Source organism: Zerene cesonia, chromosome 10, assembly GCF_012273895.1.
Source record: "Zerene cesonia ecotype Mississippi chromosome 10, Zerene_cesonia_1.1, whole genome shotgun sequence".
Classification (NCBI taxonomy): domain Eukaryota; kingdom Metazoa; phylum Arthropoda; class Insecta; order Lepidoptera; family Pieridae; genus Zerene; species Zerene cesonia.
In genome coordinates this window covers 5,948,402-5,968,759 of record NC_052111.1, presented here as the reverse complement: position 1 = coordinate 5,968,759, position 20,358 = coordinate 5,948,402, and the positions used below count along the sequence as shown (strand labels likewise).

The window sequence follows — 20,358 nt, the reverse complement described above, 5'->3', positions numbered from 1 at the left end:
AATAGTATATTTTAATAGTAATGGTTACGTCATTCTATATCTAGCAGCGATTAAATTATAAAAATGAAGTAATTATTCCTAAATGGTGCTTCATGTAGATTATAGTTGGTTCTATTTAGTTTTATATTAAATAAATCCAAGGTTATATCTACCATTTATATCACTTTACTATTTATATACCTTATGTTTCGAATAATTTTTTGTATTGATAAACTTTGATAGCTTGGGCCAGGTAATATATAAATTTTATTAAATTTTTATTGGTAAGTAAGTAAACTTCAGTAACTTTTAGGTATATATCGAGGTATTATATAGGGTCCACTTGCTGGCAACCCAGAATACTTGCCTATAACGTGATTACCTTAAATCACCAACTTGTCGACACGGAGAAATACGCTTGATTAATTTTCAGAATAGGTAATAAATACCTTTTTAATTACATTTTCTGGTAAATTTAAAGAAAATCCTACTTATATAAAAACGCGAAATTTTGTAAGAATTAATGGATGTTTTTTATGCTTTCACACGAAAAATCTCTATCTGATCTGTAAGAAATTTGGTACAGAGATAGATTATAGTCTGGATTAATACAATTTAGCCGGGTACCAAGTAGGTGAAGCCGCAGGTTCCAGCTAGTAAATAATACGCAAAAGTTCGAAACGAAGAAGTATATTAATAAAATCTTCCATGTTATGTTCAATCTACTTCACAAAAGTGGGAATTTATAAATTCGACCGCATTTTTTAGCTTTATTCCTTAAACTATAGCAAGAGGATTCATCCTTTCATCTTACGTAATACTCATCTATTAAATATATAGTTGAACAATGAACACAACGAATATGTAAGGAACGCCACTGACATCGCGCTGACAGCTGTAGAATTAAAAGATAACTCGCATCTTATACAAATACGAGATATTTAACGTTATCTCGTATAAATAAGTGGGACATAAATAATCGTGGCTCAGTGCGATAGACAAAACGCGTAATGCCATGGTAAATGTTACTATCGTGTTTGGTTGTTGTTTGTATGTCACCATTACGCAGCCCCTGTCTTCATCAGATAAGCATGTTCGGTGTGATCTTTGTTGGATGCTACAAGATTTACTGTGTAGTTCAGGTTTCTAAACAATACATTTAAATTGAATTAAGCACCGTACACGCATATTGATTTTCTAGTAACTTTTGGAAGCCAAAGGTTAACATGTCTTCAAAATTGTTTAACGTCATGTTATATAGAAAAAGCTTAAGAGTTTCTTCGTTTGCTGAAGGCGCTGTCTAGGAAAAACCCCTATCCCGTTCCGTAGGCCATATCCCTTTCCTCACCCTTCCCAGTACGTTCCTAAATCCCCGTCGTCTATCCTTTCCTTAAAAGCGGGTAACGTATTAGCTGCGACCCTACCTCTGTAAACGTTTCAAACCAATCATCACCTATCCATCAGTTATGTGCGATCAGATAAAGAGAAGCTGGACCGATTTGAAATAACTTTTACTATTGGCAACATATGTAGGGGCGAAGCCAGGGCGGAACGCTAGTAAAATATGTTCTCAGCTATTTAACTGTTACTTTGTTATTTGTTAAGAAAATTACATTTATTAAAATCCAATGCAGTATAAAATATATGGTCTACCTAATAGATAAAAATTTAAACTAAAAATAAAGTTAATAAACTTTTTTCCATTGCTCATTATTTAACATAGTAATTATTTGAAATCGATATATGTTATTAATTTGCGGCAATGAAAGCATTGGATAATTCCATCCAAGGGCGCTTATTAGCGACTATCAGTTGTTAGATTTGATCATTATAATCAAAACATTCCATTTGTTTCCCATTTCAAACTTTAGATATCTTAATCATAATCTATATCATAAAGATGTCCGTATGTTACCTGATTGTAATATTCTGATTCGAGTTCATCTGTTCTAAGTTTAAGCAATTATTTACTAATAACTTGACATACAGTAAGAGAATAAATTATTACGATCCATAGTTTTTAACTTAAGCAGCGGTGGCTCAATGGTGGTGGTGGCCTCGGACTTCAAAATCGATAAGTCGGGGTTCGAGACAGGTGGGCGAGCAGGAAATTAATTGATTTTTCAATTTATCTGCGCATGTAGATAACATCACCACTGCTTAAAACGGTGATGGAAAACATCGTGAGGAAACCGGCATGTCCAAGAATCAAAAGTTCGAAGACATGTGATATCTGCCAACCCGCACTTGGCCAGCGTGGTGGATTATGGCCTGAACCCTCATAGGAGGCCTGTGTCCCACCAGTGGGAACATATATGGGCTGATGATGATGGTACTTTTTAACTGTTTTCAATTACACATATAAAATAGCTTATATAAAAGAAAACTTATTAGCCTCTATGTTATCTCTATTACTAATTAGCCTTCTGTTAAATTAAGGTACAATTAACTCCATTTCTTTTGCCTATTATTCACCAGTTAAACTTTACTTGACGTTCAGTACCTTGTAATGAAAATCGAAGCGACATCACATATTTGCAAAGATTTCCATACTAGTGTGTCACAGTAGCACAAATACATTGTTTAAACAATATCATGAGATAAGTTGGTAAATAGAGAAAAGTGTATTATTCCTAATGATCTTACGTGACATTCGAAGATTATATTAACTGACAGCGTTGAGCTCTGTTTGCTAAAGCGGGGAAGGCGTGTTTAATTACGTATTTATGAGTTTTTCGTATTAATTATTAAATTGTTATGAAACGAATGCGCATTATTTCAAACGCGTATACTGAGGAGAACTTTTTGCAAGACACCTTGTTACACGTAAGTCACTTGATATATGTAATATATTTATATCTATGATTTTTGTATGTCAATTTTATGTCAAAATTAACAATTTTATTGGGTTTTTTGTAATATTAACTACAAAGATATTTTTTTGTTTATGTCATAATATTGGTTGTTTTTATAAATTAATTGATTATTGAAACAATGTTTGATAAATATGATATTAACAATGATAGCACCCAAATCAATTACTCCCACGCTATATATTTAAAGTAAATATTTAAGCGGAAGCATGTTATCATATAGGCAGGGTATAAAACAAAGAAGTGTTAAATTTGTTTTCGATATATGTATGTGTACTAGTAAGTAAGGTAGGTAAACAAAATGAGAAGATGTTTAAAGGTCTATTGATTAGTATGTTTTGATAACAAACGTACATTCTCAACCATTCCAACTGTTTTATAATTTGGTACTAAAACGTTACTTACTGATCCATGATATCTTGGTGTACACATTATAATCTTGTTCAACATCACTATTCATATGCAATCTAAACAAATGTTAATATTTTTTTTTTCAATATAATGTCATTAAAGTATAAATACAAATCTCTTCAATCGAAACTCTTCAAACGTATAGCCATTTAACCCATCCATTTATTACTTAAAAGACATCGAATTGTACGAAATAAATTGTAGGTTCGGCGAACGTATCCATTGTAATTGTGGTGCTAGCCGTGATTGCAAGAGTTAACACATAATACATTACAGTTTGTGTCACAACACAATCATGCTGGGAGGACGAATCAGGCGCCGAGAAGCGTAATCTAGGTTAACAGGGGTCAAACGGCATCACAAATTCCAATATGATATTAGACAGATCTGTGGCGCGAATCGACGATTCTATGGCCTCTTATTGCCTTCCTTGTTACAAGGGTTGCTGTGCAGTTTGCAGCGACTTTTCAATTTTATCGATTTCTGTGTGGGCTATCCAATTGTAAAATGTAATTCATCCTAGATTGTCAAAAATATTAATATTTAATTATGGAAACTATTTTAGCATGGGAATACGGTTGGTACGGTACATTCTTAAAATTTTCTGAAACTGTACTCCTTACAATCGAATTCAGTACTAATATTTCGTCAAAAGCTTTGGAAGTATTAATTGCATGATCCATTTACGCGCGCTTTATGTACCTATTCAAATTAACTGTCAAAGATTAGTTGTTTGTGGTAGTAATATAATTATTCAAAAATTACACAATTTGGTTCGAAAAAAATGTGCTTATTCACACAAATGAAATAAACTTCTCTATTTTCTTTAATAATTTTCACATAACTGTATAAAAAGTTTATCATTTACCATTTTCAAGTCAATTAGTAACAATATTTATATGAGCGTCTGTCTGTCAGTGTTTTTATCTATTCTGTTTAACCTTATTAAAGCTCAGATTCACCAATCGCCATATTGTGGAGCCTCAATCGTTCAATGAGCGTAATCAGTGCGGCTCATGAATGCTACTGACGCAATATACAAGTGTCCAATTTGAATCTCTTTGTCTTAAGTGGTTCGACTTTTCTTAGATTAGAATTTGTATTATACCCACTGCATTTTTATATACAATAATTATGCAAGCATACATTGTGTGTGTTATTTGATTCGAGTTGCATACACACTATCAGAATATATCCACACGTGTCTTACTATTTGAGACATCGAAAGAAATCCTTTAAAAAAAGCTGGCTTCTCTCAATTGGTATTGTATAACCGTCTATATTGTTACAGAGTCTATCATCAGAAATCCGTCGCAGCAAGACGCCGCCGCGCCGTTCGCCAGAGGAGCGCGCGGTGCCTCGCCCGCCCTCCGCGCCCGTGCACCATGAGCGGCCCTTGCACACGCCGCATCTGTCGCCGAAGAAGGAGGCATTCAATAACATACTGAATAAAGGCATTACTGGTTAGTAAAGAAGTTTCTGGATTATTAGTCGTACTCTCCTTAGTTAGAATGTGAACAGTATGAGTGCGTGAGACTCAATAAAGCAAATTATTATAATTTTTTTCTGTGTCATTAGTCCGTTATACTAGAAAACTAAAAATAGAACACGAAAAGAAACTAATAATAGTGTTAAAATTAGATACGATAGTAATACTATTTAAATATTATAATCAATAATTAAATGTTTTCGTATATTTTATTACAATATGTGAAAAAACACGTCTATTAATAATTTAATACCAAACTATAACTTCGGAACGGTGGTCTTCAAAACGAACGTGTGTCCAAAAGAAATAGTATCAATGCCATCAGAAGGATAATACTGAACTACGATAATCTCTGTACAAAAAGCGCCCAATGCACCGTTTATTCGTCGTCACGCGCGGTCCCCTCGCACTCTTTGTTCGATCTCATCTTTGCCTTAATCTCCTCTTTAATTGATTTAATGATATCTTACAATTTGACCGACGTCAGTTTTATTTCAAAATTCCAGATGCGTTGAACATAACATGCATTAGGTACGGTTGACATATTTCTCTCGTCTGAAAATATTTGTATTCGCTTAGGCAAGGTTCACTTAATAATACTTTCATGTATCTATCAATCTATATTGTCCAGTATAAACAAATTAATAACAGTCGTAAAAAACAGCAAAACATATATTTTTAATCATGAACATATGTCTAATTTATATCTAAGAAAATGCGTTATTTTCTGATGTATATTCATTTGTCTGGAATAGATATATTACTTAAATTTAATTCACGATGTAATAGTTAATGAAGGTCCTCAATGCAGAGATCAGGAACGCATTCTCCATGAAATCCAAAATGACACGAATTCATAACATTGAACGTGCGCCTTAATTCCCTACGTTGATTCCCTCCGTTATAATTTTCCATTCATTCTCTGCTCTTTATGAATCATAATCTCTAAATCTCTGATCTTTTGTCCCTGTCACTATATAGTAAATCTATCTATGTCTATCCCTTTCAAGTTCTTTTACCCCTTAAATCTAATCCGGGACATCCCGTCTGGCCGTAAGGCGCGTACAAAGCTTAAGCCGCTATACACACTCACACAAACATTGCGCAACACATTCAAGAACAATACGAATATAACACTTCTTTTACGAATACAGACTGTGTTTAAAATAATAAAAAGTGCACGGTTATAAAAAAAAATAAGAATGTTACCAGTAATCTAGAGACGCAATTTCCAATCTGAGAAAAGTCACTGAATACAAAAGATATAACATTTTCCCATAAAACGTTCCTTTTGGAATCGCTCGCGAACATGCGAAGTTTTTCTAAGATGTATAAAATAGATAAACATAATTTAATTTCCCTACTTATCGTTTACAAAGAGCGTTAAGCTCCGTTCGTCCGATTAGCTTTAAGTATCACCTGTCATATTATACATGCAAATTTCAGTATTAAATAAAAGGATTAAGGCTCGGTACATCGAATAAAAGATAAGAATAATATACTCGTAGAAATTACATACATCACGTGGCCCGCCAAAGACACGGTGGCGAGTTAATACCTAATGCCTCTAATCGGTTGGTATAAATCATTATTAATTTCAAGTCGACTGCGTCGATCCGCGCCGATTAGCGATTGCACAATGCCCCTCGGATTATACTCCGGTGTAGATATATCTTTTTGTCAATTCGTACCTGTGTACCGACAGCAGTCAACATTTTTAACTTATTTATAATATCTTTTGCCTTGCCTATTTGTTTGTTTGTTTTTGTTTTCGATTCGATCGAACCTCTATCATATATCTTGAAAAATTAAAACAAAATTCTAACGATTACACATATGTAAAAATAATTAGACTATTATTCGATTAACAAGTTATAAAATTCTTTTATTTTTATTCGTAATAATATTGAAATATGATAGCTCCACCAATCCACCAATCCGCTCCGCAAATCACCAATGATTTTATTGTGAATTACTTGTTAAATCATAAAAGATATATATAATTTTTGTAATAGTGTTTTTATTTGCTGACGCTTCATCATACGAATTAAGCCGGTTTTATATAGATAAGCCGATTTATTTTTTTTATTGTACGGAATTTTTATTTTGAATAAAGCATACGGTGTATTGTAAATAATAATTTTGCATTTAACGTTTCTGAATTAAAATAATGACATTTAAAAATGAAGCACGTATGAGATCAAGGTATCTGATAAGGGAGTTAAATTGAACAGATCATAATAATTATTCATATTTTTTTTAAATACCATTATATTTCCAACAGATGATATAATGATAAATAAGTTATAAGTATACTATTTTTGATATTATTAACATAAAATAAAAAAATAACTAATTTGAATATGGAAAATATTAGTATTTGGTATCAGATTATACTGAGATAAGAAGTGCTTTAGCAAATTTTATAATTAATCTTGCATGCTTAAAAATAATAATTTTAATATGTCCTCTTAATAATATTCGTGGTAGTAAAGTTTCTATTACTTCCTGCACCGAACAAACCAGAAGAATGTCATCTGTAGATATCTATGAATATAAAAATGTTATATGTACAAAAAAATTACCAAAACGATTATCCATTGTAATAAGATCATTTCCATCTAAATGTTATCTAATTAGCTTAAGTACTTACACGCGCGAAACTAACTTACATATTAGCAAATTCTTATAGTATAGGATTAAACTTAACTCGCGTTTGTAATAAAATTAAAAACTGTTTTCGATTCGATTTTTAATTTAATTCGAAATAGTTGAGCATACAAGCATACGTGTTACGTATTACCAATCCAAACTCCGTAGTGAAGGGAGGGTAGTCCCGTTTTATCTTCGGGCGACACGAGGCTGATCCGGCCCGGTTCATCCGGATAATCGCGGCAGCCTGTACGTCCTATCGATTTATATTACGAGTAATAGTGTTCAGTTTTAAGCCGAATATTATTGCAAAGCCTGGCCTGAGATTAACTTGATGAAATGCCTATAAAATTGTAGTTTACCGCTATGTACATATATAATGTCATAAATGTATGTAAAATAGCAATTTTTATTAAATTTTTTTAATCATCTTTTTTTTATTTGTAATTCATAACGTTACAAACATACACGAAAAGGTTGACTGTCTATAGGTCTTCATTTTTTTTCTAATTGGTTACATTGTAAAATAGTCCCTTTATTGATTTTTTTTTAATCTAAACAGTCATATAATATTACTGAGGTACTAATATTGTGAATATAAGTAATTGTTAAAGGCTGATTGCCTATTTAACACTTTCCGAAATACCATTTTATACGTTTTTTGTCATTAAATGTCATAATCATAAAATCAGGAAGCTGTGAAAATTATAAATTACACAGTATTCGCTTTCGGCTGTTTTTCTTGTTTAGTGAAAATTAAAACTGTAGAACATTTTTCGTTCGCGAAAATCTATAATATTTTCGACCTCAGGATACAATCCAGATCCGACGGTTGAGTAATCCGGCTTAGTCCTGATCCATACACGTACGTGTATCCGTGTGTGCTACACTTCAGTATGTGTTGACAAAGAGATGGATTCAATCTCTATATAATCTGTAATGTTTGAATTTAGAATTTTCGTGTTGGACTCGGTATCTTATGTTATGAATTTTTTGTTTGTTGTTCTTTATTCGAATTTGTTCTTTAAAAAATAACTAGATCTTTTTGCGCGGGAAAGTTGACAATTCTTTTATATAGCACGTCACTCTTGGTAATAAATTACGTACATCACAAACAGTTTCGTTATTTTATAAATTATGTTTTTTAATAAAAAAAAGAATTTCAATTGGTAGTATTATCATAAATTAATATTAGCATATTACGTACATTATAACTAAATGGGATTCATATTTTAAAAGATAATCGTGATTATGACAATCTATAAAACGGACGTTTGACCCTGGAGCCCACTAATCCGCATCCGTTATGTTTGCTGTAAGTTTATAACCTGTTAAACTCTTCATTATATTACCATAAGTTTTTTAAATCTAATCAAAGCTGATTGATTTATCTGTTTATAGATAGACAAAAGTATATGCTTTGCATATGACATATTTATTTTGTAACAATTTATGTTGTTTTAGTATGATTCTTAGCTTCTAAACAATATTTTAAACGAAGCATAGTAACGGTTAAAATACCATCCTACTAATATTGTAAATGCGAAAGTTTGTAAGGATGTGTGTGTTTGTTGCTCTTACAAGCAAAAACTACTAAACCAATTGCAATGAAATTTGGTACGTAGATAGCTGGACAACTGGAATAACATAAAGGCTACTTTTTATCCCGATATTCCTACGGGATACGGACTTACGCGGGTGTATAAGTATTTGATCAACGTCTGTAACATGCACACGCTTAGGATGACCTCCTCCCCTTTACATTTTAAATTCTTATAAGAAAATAAGCATATTAGCAATGTTCAACAAGTTAGTATAATATTATTGTAACAAAAATTTAACACTTAGAACATTTTTCGTACTAATAAATACTAAAGCACTAACGAAAAACTTGTGTAAGGCGTGTTTTTATTCCAATATAACACATCCGAAATTCTATTACCTAGAAGGCGATTACAATGTAAATCCCGAGCAAGTTATTCAAGTAAATCCGGATTTTCGTAATCCCGTAGGAGATGTATCCCGGGCGGTGGGCAGCGGCTACCTAATCTGGTTTCATCCGGATCAAACCAGTAAGCTCTGTATGTGCTATATACCCGTTTATTCCTTTGTTACCGCTAAGCTAAGCTGGAGCTAAGAATCGGAGTCGATCTTTGCGTATTCTAATAAGACGAAGATGCATTCGAATGGTACAAACTGCTTGTGCTGATTGGAATTTTATGACTTTCAGATGTGAAAGTTGTTTGACATTTTTTTACCTGGAAGTTTATATGAATTATCTGGTGTAAAATGGAAAATATGGACCATAATACTAAGCGTTGTAAAAGCCTACAAAGTCATACTCAAACTCAATTTATATGTATTCAACTAGACTTTGTTCAGAAGCGCTTTTGAATCGTCATGATACAGAAATATAATGATTTACCACCGGTTCGGAAAACAGTTTCTACAGAGAAAAGCCTGCAAGAAACTGTACTTGCTCTTTTGAACATAAATATATATTAACTTTGTAAAATAAGTCTTGCGGATGCGTAGTAAATAGATATAGTTAGAAACAGGCGTAGGATAATTATTTATTAGATTAGTGTATATTTTTAATGGTCAATATACATTTTCAGACGCGGTGCTTTATAATCAATCTTGATAGTGTTATGAATTATGATATTAAATTTCGGATCCAGTTTGTTTTTTATTGATTATTGGATATTTTCAAGGCTAATGCGTCTGAAGAAAGCTATTTTTAAAACTATAATATATTAATATGTAAAACTGTATGCGACAAACTTCTTCCTCATCATTAATTAAAATGTCTAATGATATAAACTATATTTAACAAATATAGGTCATTCACATGAAAATATAAAACGATATATGAATATTTAATAGTATAGCTAAAATTCAATTTCGCTTTGATTTAACTGTATTTGTCTACTGAAAACGCAATACGTTCGTATGTTACAGGCGGTAAGCCTGTTTATCCCACAGGCATTACCGCCGGCTTGATCCTTCGGGATTATCCTATAGATTTCTACCATAGTAAAAACTTTCATGCTACACGCTATTATAGCACATATGTATATCTAGTGTAAGAGCGATTGTCGCGTTACTTTGTTGTTTACACGGGGTCATTCGTGTTTTGATTTTAAATCCGAGTTTACTGCAATAGTTTGTTTTCGTGTTTTTACGTTTTATTTTTATATTATGAAACCTGTTACGTGACATACACAAAATCTCATTTCACTTTTGATGAAGCTTTTAAGGATGCGTAAAAAATCTATAATTAAGGTAAAGTTGTAGCTAAAGATTGAAGAAAACATATATTTAAGTCCATATGATTAATAACAGAGCAATTGTTATAAAATACTTATGATACCGAAAGTGTATTATTTCCAAAGCTCATTGAATTTAATTTTAGCGACATTAAATTAAACTTTAAATCAAGCATTACATTTTGTCATAAGGCATATTCGTAAGACAGCGAGGAACAAAGATAAGAAGGGTGGCTGGCGGCTGCTTCATCAATCATAGGGAGATTATCCCTTGCACTTGAGCCCAATTTGTGGCTTGCATTCAGCTTAACGCACACACGGACACGAGATTATATCCGGCTGTGTGAGCGTTTTATACAATGTTTTAACCTTGCCTGTGTGCTCGTGTCACAACATACACAGATAGTTGAATATACGTATGTATGTGTTCTAATATAAATACGCAGTACGCTACGAATTCGGCTACCATTCCTCGGTGAAATAGGAAAACATATCTAGCTACTGTTTTATTCAAATTGCGGATTATAACATGTAATTCAACATCACCACATTTCATCCTAATAAGAAGTAGAAAACTAAAACAAATGAAATGCTTTTAAGTACATTTGTGAGTACTTTACCTTCAGCTGTATTTAATCCGGTCGCAATAAAGAAGCAATCAACTAAGCCTGATATGGATCGATAAGTCGATTCACGGATGCGAACGGATGATCCGGGACATTTGTCAAGATCGACTTAACCGGGTTGCAGCTGAACCTAATAATATACTTGCTAATGATTTTTATAGACAGAGCAGTGGTGGCTCAGTAGATAGAACCTCAGTTGAAAAGTCATGGGTTCGAAATCAGGCGAGCAATAAATTGATTTTTCAATTTATTTCTTTCACATCACTGCTGTTCATGGCGAAGGAAAACCTCGTGAGGAAATCGTCATGTATGAGTAACAACAGTTCGGCGACATGTGACATCTGCCAAGCCGCACTTGGCTAGCGCGGTGGATTATGGCCTCCCTCATAGCAGGACTGAGTCCATTCAGTTAGCAAAAATGTAGGCTGATGATGAATGATTTTTATGCAATATTTTTGGATGCGTTTTACAAATTAATTTGAGAAATATCATCTTTTTTCTCTACAACGCCTTGATAAATATATGGGTTCTGTTTGATTTAAATCAAACTCTTTGTAGATTTAATTAAGTTTTCTTTACTTTATATTTTATGCAGCTCAGATGGATTAAAAGTATACAAGCTAAAGGCCCCGCTTAAGTGGAATGTAATAAATATTATAACATTTATCCCTTCGCCTAAGCATCGTAAAAACCATAGAAGTGAACGACAAAGGGTCTGGACCCCGTCTGGTGGGGTTTGCTTACACCCGCCCTTAGCAAAATCTTAATCTCTACAAAGGGTTAGGAATATTACCTTATTACGTTAAAGGTATAGGCCTATAAAACGTCTCGTTACGTTCATTTAAACAGCTAAACAATTATGTTGGACTTTATTCCCTTAATTATTATGCTTTTTGTAGTCATTTCGTCAATTGAATATCCTACGAACCCACGATCGTGGCCGTCAGTTTCCTCCTACCATTTATAAATCAGTGTAATAGTAATCTTTTTTTATTAATAAGCCTTTGACTAAATATAAACTGCGTTGGCTAATCTATATTTATATGAATGAATTCGAGTGAAGCAGGTGTAGGCAACATTTCAAATTGGAAATCTTCGGATCGCTTAAGGCGGATTACGCCAGCTGCGTACGTCCCTCCAGTGTCAACGTAATCTGTCGACGTGCAGAAACATAAATTTAGCTTCAATCGCGCGTCCATTGGCCATTAATCGCGGATTTAGTGTGGACGAGCCTTTAATAAACGCTGGGTTAATAGGGCTGCGCTAAGATGATACCTGATTTTTGCGTGGTAGCTCGGTAGGTGGAAGTGCAGTGCAGTGCAGTGTGTTGTGTTTCATATTTTTTAAGTTTTTGATGGACCAGTAAATAGTTGTTACATACTTGAGCTACGTACAATAATCAATAAGTGCATTTTTATTAAGATACAAATTATTTAAGTAATAATCATAATTTTGCTTCAAATCGATTTCAAAGGTGTATAGAAGATATAATTAATTAAAAGCATTTATTTAATATATGGACATCCCTGGCGGATAATCTTACAACTAACGTGTATGCGACCACTACCGCGGTATATCTCCTAAGATCTGATAAGATTCAAATAAGGGATTAGAGCGAGACGGGGATAGGATTTGCAGATACAGTCGTAGTGTAAGAGCGAGACACATGCGATTATCTCTGGATGGACCATGCCGCCTATTATGATTTATGACAAATAAAATGTATTATGTATTGTTCTCATATTAGAAACCTTAAATACTCTTCTTCTATACTTTAAATCAAAAGAAAAGGTTTAAAGCTGTATAATGCATCATGATGAATTTTAATTTATTAACAGACAAACTGTCTACAACTGTACTATGAGAAGCTTTATTGAATATTCAATCGCAATCCAGCATTATTTAAAGTTCCACATACATGCAAATAAGATAACGGCTATTAAGAATATTAACTATAGCAGTGTAAATAAAAACTAATGAAAGCCTTTAGTTTGTTGGCGCGTATTCATTATACTTTCCAATTAACGCTGAATAATCATTAGGTTTTTGTCCCGTTTGCATTTACGAATTTATTGCGTTCCATTTTAAGTGTGAGCTATCAGATTGTGAGGATGGGGATAAAAAGTTATAAGTATCCTTTTTCTTTCCTTTGTTATGTAACTGGTTTTCGAGTTTTAAATCTATAATTGATTTATTTCTATTTATTCACTATTTTAAGTACATATATTTGTTTATGTACTATAAGTATTATATCTTTTAAAAATTAGGTTACTTTTTTATTTATTTTCTTATAAATTAGTTTACAAATTAATAAGCTATTTTGTTCTTACATGCTTTGTATTTTTGAGCCGTTTTAAAGTATTTTCTCTCTGATGCAAATAAGAAATAAATCGGATGACCTATTTACTTTCAATCATATTTAAAATAAATGAGCTATAAATAAACATTACTAGAATTAATAAAGCTTCACCTTGAGAATTATAAATGGATGGATGCATATTTTATTGTAAAATTATATTTTATAAACACTCAGCATAGTAATTTTGTCTATAAAGCGATTAAATTTAGCCTAACCTTCAAAAAATTTTACTTAATAATTCAACAGTACTAATTAATTAATTTTATTTCTGCCGACAAATTACGAATAATTACTACCCCATTTTATATCCGACATTAATTTAAAATTTCTCATTTATACGCATAATATTTTTTCATATAATCTATATGAAGTATACATATATAACTTCATTTATTTATTTATTATCTACTATTGTCACTGATTTTGGTTAATGAAGACATCTGTATGCTTCAAAATTACGTCTTACAACGTGTTTTTCAAGTATCCAGTAATGATGTTAGTACCGGTACACAAAATTATGGCGACCCCAATAATGTAAACGGGATCTCATATTGAGCAGCCATATCTACTTCACGTGTTCTTTAAATTACATTAAACACATTAACATGTTTTTAATCCTATCCTATGATCCTATCTTTCCTATCCTTCCTATAATAAATATCCTTCCTTATCCTTATCCTACTTAGGTACTATACTACTTCCTACTTACTTTAATATTATAAATGCGAAAGTTTGTAAGGATGTGTATTTCTGTAACTCTTTCAAGCAAAAACTACTGAACCGATTGAAATGAAATTTGGTACGTAGACAGCTGGATAACTGGAATAACGTATAGGCAACTTTTTATCCCGATATTCCTACTGGATACGGGTGTAACCGTGGGGCGCAGCTAGTATGAGAATAAATAAAAATATAGCGTGAATAATTTGTTATCAATGTTGAATAAACTATTTGAACGTATGATTACGCAAACGATGCAGGGCAACATAAAAATACTAGGTTATTTGTACTTTTTTCGGTTACTTAGCAAATCCGCCGACTTATCTACGATTTTCAATAGCAAGGTATAACTATAGTAACCCACATTTCAAAAGCAACTCTAATACGAGAAGGTAAGGTTTATTTTTTATGTAATCGCTTCGGATTTGGATAGTCAATGAACTGTACACTGGGGTAGAACCGCGACCTACGATAGGGTCCCGCGTATTAGCGGGTAGTCGTACAAGCATATACCTTTATCAACATTTTTCGTGTTTTTAAAATTAGTGAGGGATGTTATACAGTGTAAATGGTTCGAAATAACAAAATAGCATCCAATTCTGTGAAAACTTAGTAAATATGAATGTATGTCCTCCTTAGGTAGTACATATAGGTTATATCTCTAAATGAAATCTGAAATCTCTAGATAATTCGCAAGTACAAGTTAGTCTGGAAGAAATCGCTTCAAAGTAATAAGGCCGCCAATTGTACGAATAATGTTTTTGTGTGTGCTTTTTTCCTATGTATGCATTGTACAATCAAGAGTATAAATAAATAAATAATTCGAAGCTATTCACAATAAATAATTATTTAACGATAAACATTATCTGTGGAAACACGCGTGTACGGGTCTTTGCACAGCAGACAATTATTTATAATCTTCTGCTTAATCCATTAATCTGACTACATTTAAAGGGAGGATTGCAGTCATGTGAAAGATCCAATTCACTAGTATTTTTATTGCTATTCATTACTTCCTATGCTGCCAAAATGTAAACATTGCTTCCATTGCTTAAGAACTTTTTTGGACATAGTTCACTCTAAAATATATTTTGCTCAATATCAGATTTGTTTGAGACGAAGTTCAGCGATAATTTTCGCCTACTCTGCCAGTTGTATATACTCTACAGCAGGCAGGGTTCATGTATATACAAGTGAAATATTTTATATCGGACCAGTGGTTACAGAGATTCGATGTTAAAACATACAAACAAACTTTTGAGATGTCTGTATAGTATTAAATGTGGGTACTTAATATTGATATTGATGAATATAGGTAGAGATAGGCGATATTGTTTATCTGAAATGAAAAGCTTGTTTTTGATGCACCGAATAAAGCAGATTTCTTTCGGTCAGTGGTAGGTTGTGAAAAGGGAAAATTATTATAACATACTCGTATATTCGTGGAGTATTATATTTTATACCGGGATAACCTGGTGGACGCTGTAATCCGGACCGGCGCGTATAAAGAGATAAGCTCCGACTACGGATTATGCGCTGGTTTTTGAATATTCTGTATGCCAGGTTTTGTGTTTTAATCTTTGTTTCATCAAATTAATTTATAGTATTTTCTGTGAAAATTTTGTATGCGTGCATTTTAAGTAAAATGTAAATACGATTCGTTTTCTGTTTCACTCTTAAATTTATTATACATCAATATTGTATACTATTCTACCAATATGTTTTCCCTTCTCTTTCGTTTCGCACCACAGTTCCAGGTCTACTTAGCAACAGGCATTGCGAAAGAAACCTATAGCTGTAATTTTATCGGATTCCATAGAAAAATTGCAATGAATACGTGATATATGAAATAAATAAATATCCCTAACGACGTGAGCTTTCATTCGCGATATATTCGCGTTGTTTACGTTCGCACGTGTTATCGTTTGATGTATCTCCCCTGTCTTATCCAATAAGGATAATGTTGCCTTTGATTATGGCTTTTTACCTTAATAACGATACTGGGGCAAATAAATTGGCTGTTAGCTGATATTAGTGGAATTAACAAATTCTATGTGCTCAGATATTTCATCGAGTAATACATACATGTTATGTAAAGCGTAAAAGCTTGTTTATTTATTTGAACTCGCCTATACTCAGGAACCATGTACTGATTCGACATGAAGAAATATTTTTGTGTTGAATAGTTGCGGTAAGGGAATACAATTATTCACCCAGACTACATTTCGGGTCGGATTTATATTTTATAAGAATAAATTCAAGTTTTGCATGATACAATATGTATTTATTATGTTTTCTAATATGATAAGCTTAAAATACAAAAATAATACACTTAAACAGCTACTTTAACAACGCGTGCGTCAAGCTAAATTTCAATGAAGTATAATCTCGGCCTAATGAATCTCCAATCCGGATTACCGTACCCCCTAATGGTAGAGCGGCCATTGCGAAGCGTGGATTAGTTTGAAAAACTTTCATTATCTAAATAAATATATGCAAATTGCGCACACTAAGGAAATAATAAGCCTCGTGTTACATTTTTGGGGTTAAAAATAATGCGTCATAGAACAGAATTTATAATGTTAATTTTATTGACAATTTGAAAGTATAGGTTATGCGTAGACAAGGGCTAAACAATTGAAACTAAATATAGCTATTGCGTAAATTGCAAATAGAAGTGTAAAACAATAGAACTTGAAATTACACTGGCTGCGTTGTCAAGATATCTTCCATTTGATCTTAATTCGGACAACTGATTCCGTCCAATAAATTGTAAGGGCCGGACGACACTGGGCTAATCCCATTGTCGGGCATTAGAACGGCTTTGTGCGGACAGATCGCACTCGCACGACGAAATTACCTAGCAATTGGTAACCGAGCCGAATTGCCTGCGGGCTCAGCCTAAATCGGCTGCAGACACTTTTATTACCCGGACAAAATCCCGCTGACCCAGGCTTCAACCGGTCCGCTTTATCCCGGCCCGCTTAATCCCGGATTTGACGTCGCTTAATCCCAACCCGTGTCGGATATCGCGTCGACACAGGCGCTCTCAACACGCTTGTCCTATATTGATTCTGAATTTTATTCATGTCTACCGTACGTATATATAAATCTCAAATTTAAGTCGTCGAAATTCATTCATTTATGACGTAATGAAATAATGCAGCTTTATCACGATGAAATAATTCAATCTCGTCAGAAGTAATCCGCATCTATCATTGTGAAGTGGGATTACGCTTCGCGAAATGCATCGCATTCAGATATTTGAACTCAATGATATAAAATTGTATGCAAAAAATGAGGAGATTAATTTATGTTTTCATCGGACGGTGCGTTATGCGAAAAATTGAGCGACCCGAGAACAAAATGAAATGATCGCGTCGTATTATTGTATTCCGTCGGATTGCCTTTTATATAAGTGCTTAATTTCTTTTCGCAGCAATTATTATTCACGTATGAAACGATTAAAATATATACGCGTTTTGTTTTCGGTTCGTTTTGAAATTCATGTCATGTGTGTCTTGACAAGATATATATTTTATATAAATACTTATATCCTACGGCTATTTGTACTTTAACATAACTTTTTCATTATAATTACAAACTGCATTTCATAGTCAGAGTAGATATAATAGTAAATTATTTCGCAATGTAAACACATATAAATGCAATGAAAAGATGTGTTAGGATATTTAATGAGTACATTAGAACCGCGCTGCGTTCATCCGATTCGCTGAAACACATAATTATATTCGCGTTTAGAAGCCAAAATTATATTTGATGGGAAAATGAATAGTCGCCTATTCCCATTTTAATGAGGATTATAGTTTCTAGTGCATTTGGAGCACTTCGCGCGGTAAAATTAATTACTAAATCGAGTCTGCCTGCGTCGTCTAAATACTGCGTTTTAGTTCGCACACAATTTCGATGTTCGTTAATCTAATCTCTTGTATGGACTCCTCCATTTGAATGGGCTTATGTCATTATTATAGGTATTATACAAAATTAATCTTTTGGTGTGGGGATGCCTAGGTTGACCGCCTTCTCGTTGTAACGGCGAGCACGTGATCTTGACATTGCGATGTTAGAAGGATTAGAGGATGCAAAGGATTAGTATTGCGATACCGATTTATATAAACATTGTGTAAAATATGTCGCAAAATATTAATTATCAGGTCATTGTATGAACTGATTTTATATTTTTAACTTATTTATGACATAAAGCGCTTTATTTGAAATAAGCACTTAATTTTCGATACAATTCTTACACCCTCTATAAAATATCATATCACGATTATTGACAATCAATGTCCATTCACATTTGTATCTAAAATCACTAATGACTGCCGCTCGCAACTAAACATTAGGACAATTTAGGCGATAATGCCGCTAAGTCCACTTCTACACTGGGCGGTATTACCGCGCGATGTTAATTAGTCGCTCTGCGTGGCTGCGGCCTAACAATGGGCTTTTAACTTTTCAAATGCATTCATTAAGTGCGTTGTGATTATTGAACGCTATTTTAACCAACGCTGATTTAGAATTATGCGGTATTAGTGCGATAGCAGTTCAGTTTATCCGTGATTGTTACTAATTATTCGAGCTTTTTTGGCCAATTCGATGATTCTCTACCACGCTTAGTATGTATAACATTTTTCCTATCTTTCAAATTAATAAGATATTTATGTTACATTTACTTGGACATCTGCCCATATTAAGTTAATTCTGTTAAATGAAGAGAGGTTTAACACTTAGATTAGTTAAAAAGTGTAATATTTTCTCCACTGTTATAAGTTTAGTTTAAGCTTTACCAATTTATTTTTATTAATATATTAACTTGTTATTCTTCAAACATTCATGGAATTATTGCCTCTGATATCCCGCCAGTTATATGTTTGTTGGTATGGATACGATATTCATTATCGGTAGGTAGTTGGTAAAATTTCCTGTTCTTATTGAATTTTGGTAAAGGGTGCCAATCAATACAATATCCAGTAAACATTTGTTGCTAAAAAAATTAAGCAAAACTTTTAGGAAATGTTCTCTGTAGGGAATATCAAAATTTTTCAGCTTACGAACATTTTACGAAAATTTTTTTTTCTAAATCAGGTTCTCACATGAGCATCGGTCAATTTTCATATTAGTCTGATCAATTCAGGGTTGAAATGAAATGAAATTAAAGGAAATGTTTGTGTTATGGAATTTTGGAAAACATTGTACAATATACATACATATAGGATTATAATCATCGTAAAATCAACAATTATATTCAAACATGTCCGCAGAATTTATTAAATTAACATGTTTTTTTGAACATTTTGCGAATGCATTTAACTATCAACCGGCTTGGCGCTAAACTTTAGTTCCAAATTGTTTCTAATCCAATATCCAGCCAGTTTTCCAAATCGAGTTACGAGAACCGACTAATTTTAAAGGTAACTGTAGTTCAGAGTACATATTAAGTTTGTTCATGGATTGAATAGGTATTTTAAAGGCAAACGAGTAGATATCAAGATATATGTTTTAACATTTTTGTCACTTTAAATTTTTCAAATTATGGTGGTTATTTACGAATGTATGACACACCTTCTTATATTAACTTGTTAATATTTTAATCTGCAAATAGACCTATATTTTGAAGAAATATTGAAATGTAAATTTAGATGAATACTTGTTGGTGTTTAATTGAAACTTTAATAATTTGTTAGGTCAGCGATTCAAAAAGACATTCTCGTAAGCAAACATAGTTGTATATATCTATGATAGTCGTATATGAGGCAGTGTCTTGCGGGTAAAGCCGGCCTAATCCGCGTTCTATCCGTCCACCACAAGACGGTAGTGGGTAGGGCTTCACCTATACTTAATATGGAATAAATTGTTTGGACCAATTCTTCAAGTATTTGCTTTATTTTTGTATTATTTCTGCGTAATTCACTAGCATGGAGCGTTAAATTGTAAGCGAGGTTGTAATAATTGGATT

At 32.9% G+C, this 20,358-nt stretch overlaps 1 protein-coding gene across 1 annotated transcript in view; it reads left to right on the top strand.

Annotated features, from left to right (window-relative positions):
• The window catches only part of LOC119829595, a 60,079-nt gene that overhangs the window by 24,192 nt on the left and 15,529 nt on the right, over positions 1 to 20,358 (top strand). The window contains exon 2 of the mRNA XM_038352177.1: positions 4,555 to 4,726. Within this exon, the coding sequence (XP_038208105.1) occupies positions 4,555 to 4,726 (172 nt within the window). The remainder of the gene's footprint in view (positions 1 to 4,554; positions 4,727 to 20,358) is intronic.